The sequence below is a fragment of the Haliotis rubra genome, unplaced genomic scaffold (assembly GCF_003918875.1).
Source record: "Haliotis rubra isolate DU_JTF1 unplaced genomic scaffold, ASM391887v1 Scf71, whole genome shotgun sequence".
NCBI lineage: Eukaryota > Metazoa > Mollusca > Gastropoda > Lepetellida > Haliotidae > Haliotis > Haliotis rubra.
This window is the reverse complement of record NW_025767424.1, coordinates 2,636,930-2,652,020: the sequence shown is the minus strand read 5'-3', so window position 1 is coordinate 2,652,020 and position 15,091 is coordinate 2,636,930. Positions and strand designations below refer to the sequence as shown.

Sequence of the window (15,091 nt, the reverse complement as noted above, 5' to 3'; positions counted from 1 at the left end):
GAACAATGTTGTCTGACTACAGTCTCGGGGGATCGTTAATGCTCATTTCCAGCAACACATCAGTAAGCTTTTGTCTAACCCGTCGAAAAATCGATCATGACTGATCATTGCTTGATTGATTTCTGTTGCGAACCTTGGTATGAATATTAATAAATGTTATCTTTTTATTCCAACACAACGGCTTTGTAAGAGAAATTAATATTTAAAAGAAATGAATTTAATGTCATGAAGATGAGACTAAAGACTATTCTATACCTGAGGAAACATCCAGGATCAATCTCTATCCTTCCTGAACAAACATCTACCGTTAGACCAAAACGAAAAACATGGACAATTTCAAATTTAATGCATATTGAAATGCTGTGTACTTTTTCTAATACCTGATGCTTGTTGTCTGTAGGGGTTTCTGATTACAGAACGAAAATTGTCTATCAACCAAGAAATCATGGAATATCATTTGCGAAGATATACTGAACGTAAAAGAAACGCCACACCAATAGAGGTTTCTTAAAGCACACACTTCAATTCGCTCTAATCAAAAATCAAAACGGAGGATTGAGGTCAAAATCGACAGTTATGGTTAACACAAATTCGGGGATCACATTTAGAGTTCACACAAACAAAAGCACCCAAAATGGTACCATTAGGATGCCATTAGTCAATATCGTGTGTGGTCTCCATGGGCATCGATGCTGGCGTTGCTTCGTCTGCACATGGAATGAATTAGCCGGTTGATGAAGGGCATAGGCACTTGGGTCCATACTCTGGGAAATGCCTGATCGAGTCCAGCCGCAGTTGTCGGCCTAGGTTGGAGGTCACTCAGTCTTCTTTGAATCTCGTCCCAAAGGTGTTCTGTTGGACTTAAATCCGGACTGAGTGCAGGCCATTGTGGAGTTTGGATGCCATGTTGTCATAGGAAGTCCAATGTTGCTCTGGCAGTGTGGGCACGAGCGTTGTCTTGCTGGAAGATGTGATTTCTGTCACGTCCAAAATCTGGTACAACGTGGGGGTCTTACGATTTGGTCAATAAAGCGAGCAGCTGTCACGCCATTTGCTCGTCCTGGACCGAGATTCTGGAACACCACGTGGTCAACTCTCTGGTTCAGACCGATTGCAACCCACACCATGATGCTTGGACCACCCTACGAGTCTCTTTCAACAATACACTCATTGGAAAACCGTTCCCCAAGCTTTCGCCATACTCTCACTCTGATATCGGCTGTCGAAGCACAATATCAGTTTTCATCAAACAAAAGGACAGTTCTCCATTGTCGATAATGCCAATTTCGATGCTGTGTTGCCCATTGTGGTTTGGGCGGGGACGATCGGTGACGACAGGACCACGATATGGTCCGTGACAGCAGAGGTTTCAAACGTCGACGCACTGTATCGACACTAATGGGTCTGTTGTGGAGTCCCAATGGTCTGGCGTGCTGTTTCTGATCTCTCGTAAGTCATGGCATGGCGATTATGTCAAAACAAGAATGATTTCAGGCGAGTTTGGGACTCGCTTTCATTGGTAGGGTTGTCACGATATGCACGTGCATTTTCACGAATGTCATACGGAACCTTTTACCACGTCTGCCTTTTTAGGTCGATCACATTGTAAGAACAAGATTTTGCATTTGGTTTTGAAAGGTGACGTTTCTTTTGCGGTTCAGTAAATAATAATGTTGATAATAAATGATATGGCTGGCCATATGTTCTTTACAAAATCAGCACACCTGTGATGGAATTTGTTTTAAAAAACCCCACTGTGTCTGATTTTGTCAAGTGTCGGATTTCCTAAAGGTTGCTGCATGAGATTCATAGTTAACATGATCATTAGGTCATTCAACCCAAGTCTTTGTTGGAGATTAAATAATTAAATATATGATATAATTTCATATCGATTAAATGGGTCGAGAAAATGTACTTCCGGATGAGACACAGATTGAAGATCATGATCAATCAAGGGATTGTCTGATCCAGACTCAGGTATTTACATACCGCTGTCATGTAACAGGAATGATGCCGAATGTGGCGTTGAGCAACAAACAAAACATGGTAAAACCACAGCTTAATCTATACTACCCATCAAAAGTTTGGCCTCACTAGTGTAAATAGTGTAAATATAGCCACTTACTTCAGGTACTCTTTACACATGAACTGATGTATTGTAAAACACATTCGTAACGGTGAAACGATGATTATCATGAGTTCAATAAATGATAAAAAATCAGTGAAAATTGGTGAATTCTTAACAAAACTGTACACCAAAACGCAGCTGTTTACATGCACGATATTTTGCACATGCTTTTCAGCAGTTTGATGCAAATGATCCTTTGCTAATAAAAGTTGGACAAATTGATCTTATATATTAACCACACACAAAGAGACACAGTGATCTTCACACAGTCAATCTGAACAGTAACCATATATATATATACCACACACATACATACAGAGGAGTGTTTTAAGTGAGTCTAAACTTTTGATGGGAAGTATATATGTTGATGTAAAATAGATGTGATCTGGTGAAATTTATACACGATTACGATTAAATGTCAGTCTGTCAGTATTGATTCATGCGTTCAATAATTTGTCTTTCACATTCCGGTGGTTGTCCTTTGTAGAGATCAAACCGGAATCTATATCAATATACCTCAAACAAATGGAAGCTCAAATAGTTTTATTGAAAATATAAATAACAAAACAGTGTTTTATCAAAAAATACTCGATATATATATACACAAAGCTCATTCATAACATTGCAAACATTCAGTTCAGTTCATTTTCACAATTTGTGATACATACTTGGAAACCCAAGCAATGAAACAGCAGTGTTGAACCACACAGCTGTCTTCCAAATATTGACACAGAGATCGTTAATGTCTTTCAAAATGCATACAAAGGAGGTGATGGGTGCATGAAGTTGATGATGTGTCCATATGAATGAGGGCGTCTGATGAAACAATCTTGAACTGTGACGACATGAATCGTTGGTTGGCCATTCGTGAAATACGCTTTACACGAACCACATTATTGCAGCGATGTGACTGAATACGGACACCAATAACGTCTCTAAACGGTGTACCCTTTCTGGGAATAGAACTCGGGGTCGTGGCTTTGAGAGCAAACACTGTACCCACTGTGCTACCCCATGTCCGTTAGGTTAACGTTTTGTTAATGGCAAGAACACAAAGCTATGAAATGAGGCGGATCAAGTTCGTCCAGTCTCTTGAAAACAAGATCTTAAATATTGAATGATATATATAGTGGATTAGTCTAACTTCTTGTGGTGAGAGTGTGGTCGCTTTCTCCTGTGCCTTCGCCTATGATTTCTGTTTTTTCTTGACTTTGAGCTTGGTTTCAACGGTTGTGTTCCAGAATCAGGTTTTGATTTTCTAACGTTATGCCTCGAAACACGTTTCTGTTTGACCAGCGACCGTAATGAAGAAGTCCGTTTCTGTGACCGGGAAGGTCCACGACTGCTTCTGAGATTCTTTGAAACATTTGAAGTCACTCCCTTATTGTTTTCTGATTCACGTCTGCCACTTTCTTTCTCTTCTTCGTCATCATCGTCATCGTCTTTGTCTGTGTCGTCCTCTTGGCCACGTGTCTCAGCCTCCTCGGATTCTGCATCACCTGCATCGTCTTTATCGCTTTCATCAAACCCGCCAGTCCTCTCTGCTTTAACCATGCGGGTAAGAGCTTCCGTCGTGACAGATGAACTACCTAACGTCATTTCTGGAGCAGGTGTTGAATATGGCTGAAAGGCTGGTTGACTAGAAGTTACTTGTTGGGTGGAGGGCGATTGGGTATGGATGGTAGGATTGGTTCCAGTTGGTCGGTTGGTTGCTTTTGATTCCCCTCTCAAGGGACGACCCTTGCCTTTTGGTATGGAGCGTTGTGAGTTACCTCCAACTATTTTTGGCTCGGTGTTGCTTGTAGTAATGTCTTCGATGTCGCTTGCGCAGTTGAATGGCCGCGAAACGACTGCGTCGGTGCTGCTTGTGTTGAGGACCTGGAATTGAATCGTAGCATATATTAAAATCTTGAACCTTAAACAAAAATCGAAACTTCGAAGTGATAAAAAGGTCTGGAAATATTTCTGAATTTGATCGTGGTTGATGAACATAATTATTGTCAGCCTCAGAACTGAACTGTCTGCAAAATAAATATAATCTCTTTCTTAGGCCAGCCGCAGTTAATTGTTTACTTTCTATTTCGTTTTTGTCATTTAATCATTTGGTCAATCTTATAATTGTAGCTGTTTTCAACTGAATGTTGTAACCGTCAAGTAACTGGTCATTTCATTATATACTGTATATGTAATACATGATAATATATCCATAGAAGCAGAGTACATTGCAGATGTTAGTTGGCGATAGCAGATAATATAAATGTATTGAAATAGAGCCTCATCTTGTCGTCTGTCTCTTATACATTGACTCGTTTCAATCTTTCTTTGTGGGCTTATCAATACTGAATGAAAATATCCTAAACATAATTTTCCCTCTCCAGTGTATCCAAGCGTTCTTTACTTTATACACAAAGGTAGTACGCTGAATTAAGCAAAGTTTGAAACTTCCAACTATAGTCGAATTAGTTGCCGAGTACAATATATGTTAGTCTAAGCAAATGTTAGTTAGATATAGCACGATAGGGTAATGCGAGTAAAATGCAATAATATTATCCTTCAGTAAGCCTTTCATTGTTAGATTCAGTTACAGGAAAGTATATGTATGAAGCTAAAATACGTTTCAGAAGGTCATCAAACCCCATTGTATGATCAAAATATTTATTTGTTACCGTATATGCCGTCACTTTAAATTACAGATTGGAATCTGACTCGCTAGTTCGAATCCTGAACAAACAAACCATCGCCTGAATGTGTGCGAATGGACCCGGGTAGGAATGACTGAGTTTAGTTTTACGCCGCTTTCAGCAATATTCCAGCAATATCACGACGGGCAACACCAGGAATGGCCTTCACACAGTGTACCCGTGTCAGGAATCGAACCCGGGTCTTCAGTGTGACGAGCGAACGTTTTAACCACAAGGCTACCCCACCACTCCTATCCGGGAAGGAGCACACAGTATGTGTACTGAAAGTGTTTCCAGATTTTCAATTCCTACACTTAAAAACTATTGCGGAAGAAATATAAAGGTTTAGGTGATATATATTTCAGCAGTGATAGTTATACACTTACAATGAATATATTTCATACCTAGAATGTGGTTCATTTCCTGGTTACTGTGGTTACCAGAGATCATAGGTGGAATGATAATCCCGATGAGTGTGCTGTCATGTTTGACCATGGTGTCACGAGGCAAGGAGGAAATGACATTGGTTTCACGATTAAACGTTGGGATCATGTTGGTTTCACTAGTTTGATATACATCTACATCAATTTCGGAGACCTTTCTTACATTATCTGTTTTCATGTTTTTCTTTCGATCTGAGTGATTCTGCTTTTCTGGCATTTTGGAAATATTGGTAGAAATCAAAATTGGAAAAGGTTGACTTGATTTATTATTTAAACGTAACATTTCATGCACTTTGTATTTTTTCACTTTCTGACTTAAGTCCTGCATGGCTTTCAAAACATCACTTTCAACAATTCGCGAGTTTCTAATAAAGTTTGTATGGGCATCATGATTTGAAGGAATGCGAATTTCAAAATAGAATGTTTTAGTAATAGTGACGTCGTGGTTTTTGTGTCTGAAATAAGAGAGTAGTTTGATTCAGATATATTTATAATCCCTGTCATTATATCGAAGTTACTAAACAAAATAAGAGAGTAGTTTCATTCAGATATATTAATAATCCCTGTCATTATATCGAAGTTACTAAACAAAATAAGAGAGTAGTTTGATTCAGATATATTAATAATCCCTGTCATTATATCGAAGTTACTAAACAAAATAAGAGAGTAGTTTGATTCAGATATATTAATAATCCCTGTCATTATATCGAAGTTACTAAACAAAATAACTTCCAACATTAGTGGCAACTTACAACACTTAAATAATACCTAGATTCTTCGTACACGTTTTGTTCCACTACACTCTATTACAATTGCCGCTCGTTACCTTTCAATTTTCTGTCCAGAAAGTGTAGTTTACTTTGATCAACATTGAGGTTCGGTCTATAGGATTGTATTCAAATTTCTAATGTCAAAATGCAATTTATGTTCGTTGAATACACTTACATTCCAGCTTCGTCAACGCAGCATTCCATGAATTTGTTCATGCACAGGTTTTTCCCTGTCTTCAGGCTTTTCCGGTACTTCTTCCATTGATGGCGACAGTGGTTATATAGTCCTGTCAAAACTTCAAAAACTTGACCCGCATCTTTTCCTTGACTACAACAGGCAAGTTTCAGGTCCAGTTTTTGCTTCCTTTTTCTTAAAGCTGAAACAATGGACCATAATACATTACAGTGGTTAAATTCAATGAAATATATATATATATATATATATATATATATATATATATAAACAGAATGCCGTTTTCTCCAACATGTTTCGTTCTTTACTTGCCGCTTATATATATATATATATATATGAAGAAGTTTCTGAAATAATCACACGACACGGATCTTCTCCGTGTCGTGTGATTATTTCAGAAGCTTCTTCTTATATATGTACTACTGTACGCTCTGGTATTCTCATCACTTTCTATATATATATATATATATATATATATATATATATATATATATATATATATATATATATATATTAAATTACTCTACTCTACTCTGCAGTATTGGATTGCACCGCACAGACAATGCAAGAAAAGATTCTCATGAGTGATTGATGTTATGTAGATATTGTAAACTCCCCAGGGAGAATATATTCGACTTGGCTGTGAATGAAACTTTAACGGCTTCTTTGACAATGGTAATAACTATATATTCCCATGAGCATTAACTAGGGTGTGGGCTCTTATGCATTATATATGACTTATTGTTAGTACTTAGTGAACCATTGGGTTATTGAACCAGTCCTATGTGCAAGCAGTGTTACCACGTCCTTTTTAACCTAGAGGAACGTCGACAACGGATAAATGACACAATAGTTCTGTTTTCGTTGTATTTGTTGCCAAATACAAGCATATACAGCAAAATGTGTATTTCCAGAATGTCCATTACGTTTCTGCGGTTCCCAAACATATTTTGTTATAGCTTAATTAACTTTTTGCAAACATCTTATGCCAGCGCTGAGTTTCAGTGGTTCGTTCAAATGGTTTTCACGGCAACTTTGCCCTTTACACCAAGTGGACTCAAGACTGGTTATTCTCTTACGTTGATGGGGCGGTGGGGTAGCCTAGTGGTTAAAGCGTTCGCTCGTCACGCTGAAGACCCAGGTTCGATTCCCCACATGGGAACAATGTGTGAAGCCCATTTCTGGTGCCCCTTGATATTGCTGGAATATTGCTAAAAGCGGCGTAAAACCAAACTCACTCTCTCACTCTTACGTTGACGGTCCTCCGCCGTGATATTGCTGGAATGTTGCTAAAGGCGGCGTAAAACTAACATCATTCACTCACTCATACGTTGACCTTTAGTATTTACCATGCAGCTCGGCGTCCACAGCAGATATCGCAGCAACCGAGGATTTAACGTCGACTGTGTGCCTACGTGGAACGTCGTCAAGACGCTGCTGAATGTTGATGACTTCGCCGGATTAGACTTCCTGGTGACTTGGGGCTCTTTAGTTCTTTCAGCACGCGCCTTAGCTGTTGTTGTAGCCGTGGTTGTAGACGACGACGGCCTGGTTGACATGGTGTAGGAGACAGTTTCACGTCCCTTAACGACAACTTCCTTCGTTGCATCATCCACAAAGTAGTCGGTGTTGTGTTGCTGTGGGTTGATTAAACTATTATGGAGGAGGTGTGGAGTCAAAAGCTACAAAATCTTTTACATTTTGAAAAGAACTACCTGCCAAATGCAGACTTTACGACTAACCATTAATCTTTAGGCTAATCCACCGCCCCTAAACACCTAGACAGCTTCACAAAACATCATTTTCATGAGGTATGTGTAATTACCAACTGCCATTATAACTTCTTACCATTTCTACTTCTTGTATTTCAGAAGGGTAGTCCCCGATGTCGTTGACAGGATCCATTTCGTCCAGGGAGTAGTCCACGAAGTTCTGTCCGCTGACGGACTTGAAAATCGAGTTGTGCGCAAAGCAGTGGTAACGAGATTCCCCTGTAGAATACGGTATTGAGTATTTTCACATGCAGTATTAACAGTGGTAACAAAGGTTAGAATTGATCTTCAGCAATAGAATTGATCTTCAACAACGCATGCTGGTGAGGGGCAAAGAACGGGATCGGGGGGTCAGGCTGGCTGACTTGGTTGACACATGTCATCGTATCCTATAAAAAATAATTGAGTCGATCGATACTCATGATGCTGATCACTGGATTGTCTGGTCCAGACTCGATTATTTACAGACTGCCGCCATACAGCTGTACTATTGCTGAGTGCGGCGTTAAACAATAAACCAGCAAGATAAGTATTAACATATGAGAGAATGTACACCAGTTTTATGTGCCTGGGGCTGGGACAATCGTATGTTTCGTTATTATTTCAACACATTAAGTATTTAAACCGGCTAGATATTTTGGTTCATTAATGACTGTTGATTCAACAGTGTTTAACCCACGCAAATACCATTTAAAAAACATAGGACAAATTTCGACATCTGATATTTTGCTACATAGGGTAAGATGGTTATGAGAATATTGAACGTCAACATACCCAGTCTCCAGCAACACCTTTCCTCTTTTTCCCTCATGAAGATATCCCGTCTGGCGGTAAAGGGGACGTCCGGATGTCCATTTCTGCAGAAACGGTCGATACGCCGACGTCGCATGTGGTCAAAGCACCGCGTCTTCTTGGTAGTGCTCTGAAAGACCAAACATTCATACATGTTGAACTGAGTCAAAGGGTTGGGCTGTCACTTCAGGAACTATTCAGGGTTAGACTGCTCTACAGCAATCCATGCTTATCGTAAGAGGCGACTAACGGGATCGGGTGGTCAAGCTCGCTGATTTGGTTGACACATGTCATCGTGGAATATTGCTGAGTGCGGTGTTCAACAAATTTTCCCCTTTTTCTTTGGGGATGAGTTTCTTGCATTGCAACATGTTACCTCGACGTAATTGCAATATGCTAACTATAACTTTGATATGGAATAAATGACATATTTTTTCTTATCTGGTGTCACTGATAAAATGAACAATATTATCTGAATCCCAATCATTGATTTCATTTGATTGTCAATCGTCTTACCACGATCTTGCAACATTCATGGATATCCAGTTTGCGCTGGTCAAGAGCCAGTTCCGTCCGGGTCAAACTGGTGAGGTCGAGTCTTGTTATCTGCCTTCTCCGTAGGAAAACTTCCCTGGCTAACAACTCCGCGCCGTTGAAATGGAGCGATATCTGACACAATAAGTCCATTCTCTCTGCTCGGCTCAACTGTAGAGGATAATGACAATACTCAGAATGTTTATTTTTTGTTTTTTGTATAGATGTTTAAGGTGATTACTGAAGGTCGTAATCGTCTGTTTGACTAACTATATCCCAACCATTGATAGATACAAAAGTGTCACCAGAATATCTATTGAAAGATATCGAACATTAGCACTTTGATTAATCAATATATTTAAACATACCGTCAGTACTGTTACTTTAAGTGACATATCCACAACAAAAAAGTCAGTGATAGCAATGATGGCATTTCTCAAGAACAGTGGCACATATTGTAGGGCCTGCTAGGTGAAGCGTCATGCTACACCAAATACCATATTTCGATTCCAGACGGTTTTGAATACCCCATAATAAGGAAGGATAACAATTTATGGATGAACAACATTTTTATTGCTGTGTTATCCAATATCGGAAATCTCGCTGCCAATACTTTGAAGTTGTTCATCCATATATTGTTATCCTTCCTTACTGCCAAAACTTCTAAATGCCTCTCAAACAAGTTACCCCACAATAAATTGCATTCAGCTTTTTTACTCACTCACCCTAAGCCCATGGAATGTTGTGTTTAATCACAGAAGCCGTTTTCGATAAACGGCACTTACGGCTATGGTAAGTGTGGGTAAAGATGTTCATCTAATCGTAGTGCAATGTTGGCTTTGTGGAAGGTTCTTTGACATTAACTATGATCACCTGACGTAACTGTAAGATTACCTTTTTCTGCTGTGTAGGTGTCGGTGTGGGCGTGGTAGTAGTTGTAGTAGTTGTGGTCGTCGTGGGTAACTCAGTCTTTACTGGTCTTGTATGTTTGGTTCGCGACGCTAAAACACAAACGCACATTATTCGCTTAAACATAAACGGGATAAAAACCAGTGACATGTACGGCAACAACTTAAATGTATTCTTTAAAGAATAGAAAGTACGTTAACTTGACTCTCATCTTGCCAAATCCGTTACTCTAAATTGTTGTTGAGGCAATAGGTGGTATTTTAATGAGTGATGAGAACAGCCAAAACGGACTGTAAACACCTTTTGAAGTTACACAATTTTTAATGCACCCTGCTTCCAATTCCGAAGTGCAATGTTAATTTACGCCAATGTTGAAGCATAGAAATTAGTTTATAGCAGAGATTATTATGGATGTGTAAAGGGTTTTGTCCTTTCGTTTTTGTCACCTACCACGTCGATTCTGTCTTGGGCAAAGTCGCTTTGAGAGGAAGCCGGAAGGTGTGTGATCCATATAGTAGGTCGAACCGTTGCTAATAACTGTTGCACTAAAACCAATGATGCATTTGTTAAAAAGTGATCTTGATTCTTGAAAGTATAAAACAATCTCAAAATGCGGATAAACATTAACATCATCATATTCATCGCTCATGGTAGTCGTTTATAAAGTCAACCATCTTTGTATTGAAGTAATCTTATTCGAGATATCCGCAGTTCGACTTATAAAGAAGTATTACGCCAAGAACAAGCTTTTACTTCGAGACAACCGTGTATTCAACACGTTAACTTCGATTCAGTAGTATTTGACTGTATTTTGAGAATTTGCTCAAAGACGATTGAGGGACGGGTTCAGAAGTATGGGTATTGTGAGTAGAGAGCATCAGCCGCCATGCACAGTACTTCAGTTATACCACCCCAGTCAGTGTGATGCGGGGTTTAGACGTTTACCTTTGGTAAACCCCCAATCATGGTGGGTTACTGGCAAACCTAGAAAAACAACCGTGGCAAACCAGGTTTCGAAGCAATTTGGATCATGATCTTCCTAAACTCTACTACTATGAATTCGTGGGTGTAAAGATTAATGATAATAATCCGCAGAGAAAAATTGATAATCTTACTTTACAAGAACACATCCACATTCCGGCGCTCGCCACATAACAGGAGGTAGCTCAGTCATAGGTTCTTTCTTGCTCGTGAGCAGAACGTTTTGGCAGTCTTTGTATCGGTACAGGTGGGGAGTATCGAACTTGAAGTAGCCAGTTCCACATCCACGGGAGGGGTCCTCCTCCTCAAGGGACAAGAAGGCTTCGCTGAATGGAAAGTCGGCGTCCTGGCTCGTGATGTCCACTGAATCAAATGAAAAACCATACCCGTGTATTCATGGCCGACCACAGTAATATTCAACCATAAAAGCCATGGGCGGATCCAAAAAATTTGAAATGGTGTGTGTGTGTGTGTGTGTGTGTCTCTCTCTCTCTGTGTGTGTGTGTGTGTGTGTGTGTGTGTGTGTGTGTGTGTGTGTGTGTGTGTGTGTGTGTGTGTCCCGAACACACCCCACACCCCCCCATTGGCTCCGCCAACGCAAACAAAATCTTCAATGGGGCCTTAAGTCATTTTCGAAAGGGGGGGGTCGACCCCCCCTGGATCCGCCAATGTTAACCCCCACGACACACATTTGAATTCGTTCGACAAGAACTGACATTGACTTATCTAATTACATAGGAATTTCTATTGGTAATTTGTTTGGACGTTCACAGTATTGCAATATTGATAGTTAAGGGTGTGTGTGCTAGGCTTACATTTGTAGTAATGGTTTGGCTTGTACCCGAAGCGGGATCGACCCACGTTCAACCAGAATAGGGCTTGTCCTTCACTGACGTCATTAACACCAAAGGTCAGGCCGGCCGGTATCAAGCCCCCTGGGCAATCAGTGGCGTACGCTGGAAAGTAAGGGGAACATGACACACGTGGAATTTAAAGGGCAAGACAATAATGCAAAAAAAAGGGTTGTGATTTTGTTGCAAATATCAATTTTAAACATCGACATGATCAAAAGATCAAAAGTGATTCATGAATCCGGGTATTGCAGCTCTCCTATCCGGACATGAATCTAATAGTCTTAAATCGCAGAATACTTAAAATGAACGTAAGAAAGAATTGGATGAGTAACTTAATGTAACTGCTTTCTAAAGAGTGAACATCACGAAGTTGTTTAGCAGTAATAACACTTTTACTTTCACATGTTACTTTCGTATCAAACACAAACACTCTCAAAATAGGCAACGTACCAGCTTGAATCCACCCTACCAAAAACAAACTAAACCTCAAACCTTTAATTATCGTGATAATCCCTATCCAGAACCATCACTTTCCCCATTCCCCGCCAACACAGAAAAACACGCAAGTGAAAAATACCCCTTCCCCATAAAGAAAAATGAAAAACGAAAAAGAATCGCCACCGTAACTGCAGCTAACAACTGATCTTAATCACGTACACAACCAAAACGTGACCGTTGAGTTTTGTCACGTGTCAATTATCAGATAACTGTTAGATAAGTATTCATATAAACATGATAGCAAATCTGGTTATACCACTTGAGAGGTGATAAGACCGTATGGGACATGGACTGAGATACTTTACACTCGTGGACAGATCGCTATGACTATAAGTGAATATACCAATACGAGTTGCCAAATTATTGCGTCGCTATGATTATGAAATTAACATTTTCGGGTTTGAGAAACCCTGAAAAATTGCTCTTAAAACAGTTGTTTTTTTTTTATATTAAACACATTTAAACATTAATTTGTAGCGAAATCACTTGACTACAACATAAAATATTACAAAAACAATTTTGTTAAAACGAAATATATTTAAGTGTGCAATTTTTTCAGTAAATGGGTTAAAAATATGATCTTTAAAAGTAGTATTCGTTGAAAACAACGTGTTCAATTATTCATTAATTACAATTATATCAACACTGAAGAACATGGAAAAATACCATTTGAACAGAATACATAATTGTACACACACAAATTCGATAAAAATAGTTGAGTTTACAAAGGATTGAACTTTTATTAGAGCAAATTGTCAGTTCGGAGTGAGCATAATGTGTTTGAATGCCGTATCCACATTTGACTGGGGCTCCTTCGCTTGCTGGTTCCTTGCACGACAATAAGAAAGAGAGTATTTTAACATTGACATAAGATAAGGGCCATTGTGGTAAACAATTGTTTCTTGGGTTGTCATGAATAGGGCAAATATACATAAAATGAAATTCATCACTGATAACGTTACAGAATTGACACAGGAAAATACCATTTGAACAGAATATATAACTAACATACACACAAAATCAATATAAAAATAGTCGAGATTACAAATGATTGATGTTTTATAGCAAATTGTCAGTTCAGAGTGAGTATAATGTGTTTGAACGGCGAATCCACGATAAAGTGCGGTATGGTAGCTTGCACTTGCTCTCACACGCCGACATACCCACACCCATACACCCACACGTGTGTAATCTGTCTCCTGGTCCCTGAAGAGCACTATTTTCTGTTCCGCCTAATCATCCTTTCAACATTATTGTCATAGCCCTAAATAAAGCAAGTCGTTCATCGTCTCCTGGTCCCTAAACAGCACTATTTTCTGTTCAGCCTAATCATCCTTTCTACATTATTGTCATAGCCCTAAATAAAGCAAGTCGTTCATCGTCTCCTGGTCCCTAAACAGCACTATTTTCTGTTCAGCCTAATCATCCTTTCTACATTATTGTCATAGCCCTAAATAAAGCAAGTCGTTCATCGTCTCCTGGTCCCTAAACAACACTATTTTCTGTTCAGCCTAATCATCCTTTCTACATTATTGTTATAGCCCTAAATAAAGCAAGTCGTTCATCGTCTCCTGGTCCCTAAACAGCACTATTTCCTGTTCCTATAGAAAACTATATTCAGAAAGTAAGCTTTAGTGTGACAAATGTACAACATGTCACCGTGGACAACACTCATGAACGTGGGGTAAAACCAAACTTAACCCAACTTAATGAACACGTTTCTTGTTGTTGGTTGCCGGATGTGCTAATACTGACAGTTATTGCAACACAGCTAATGTCTGTTCCGCATGTTTGAGTTTCTAAGCTTCTGTTAAATACCGCACATTGTTTGGCCAATACGATCGACACATTCGCATGTACCATGCTTATGACGGAGAGGTGATCGTTCTACTTTGCAAATTACATAACCTTCTTAACCTAACCCGACCTCACGTGACCCCAACCGGACCCGGATTCGCCACGTGTGTGTGTATGATTACGCAAGCATGTGGACATTATATCTTAATAATAAGCGTAATGTATGGGAAAGTCTAACATAAACGTCACTTCGTGATTGCAGCTTTTCGTGGTATTTATATTATTACAAAGAAAACCATTCTGCAGACATCTTCTAATCACCATAAAACTACATGCATTCGACACCGCCGGAACCTAATCCAGCACATGTGTATATATGGTTACACAGCCTGATGGACATTGCATTATAATAATGAGTGTATTAATAATATATACGACAGGAAGCTCTCTGATTGTTTCAGTGAGCAGCATATATTTGTTTCAGTTCATACAACAAACATCTGCAACCGCCAATAAACTACATGCAATCTTGCAAGGTATCGTGCCCAAAGCTGCAATGACATTACAGGGTGCGTACACATTAAGGTTATAGGGTGCGTTGAAGACAAATTAACTCACTTTATGCTCACAAAGTTAAATATTTCATAAATCCTTACCTTCCCAGGTGGCCAACAGCCCAAGGATGAACAGTGCTTCAAGGAACAAAGACAGGCGCATAGCAATGCAGGAAAACTCACTT

The 15,091-nt window shown here is 39.4% G+C and overlaps 1 protein-coding gene across 1 annotated transcript; it reads right to left on the bottom strand.

The window, feature by feature from the left end:
* Nucleotides 1-6,203: 6,203 nt before the first annotated feature.
* LOC124259108 lies at nucleotides 6,204-10,761 on the bottom strand. Its single transcript, XM_046693202.1, has 7 exons — nucleotides 10,673-10,761; nucleotides 10,208-10,314; nucleotides 9,296-9,484; nucleotides 8,762-8,909; nucleotides 8,064-8,206; nucleotides 7,565-7,852; nucleotides 6,204-6,399 (listed from the first exon to the last, which is right to left on the bottom strand). Exons 1-7 carry the CDS (start codon nucleotides 10,731-10,733, stop codon nucleotides 6,394-6,396), a joined length of 942 nt encoding a protein of 313 aa, XP_046549158.1. The 5' UTR covers nucleotides 10,734-10,761; the 3' UTR covers nucleotides 6,204-6,393.
* Between the last annotated feature and the right edge of the window lie 4,330 nt (nucleotides 10,762-15,091).

Bases quoted from the DNA above. Each gene is read 5' to 3' on its own strand.
- LOC124259108 (XM_046693202.1), bottom strand. From the start codon at position 10,733: ATGGATCACACACCTTCCGGCTTCCTCTCAAAGCGACTTTGCCCAAGA. The intron at 10,315-10,672 runs GTAGGTGACAAA...TTTGTGTTTTAG, and splicing joins CCCAAGACAGAATCGACGTG to CGTCGCGAACCAAACATACA. The intron at 7,853-8,063 runs GTAAGAAGTTAT...ATCAACCCACAG, and splicing joins AAATACAAGAAGTAGAAATG to CAACACAACACCGACTACTT.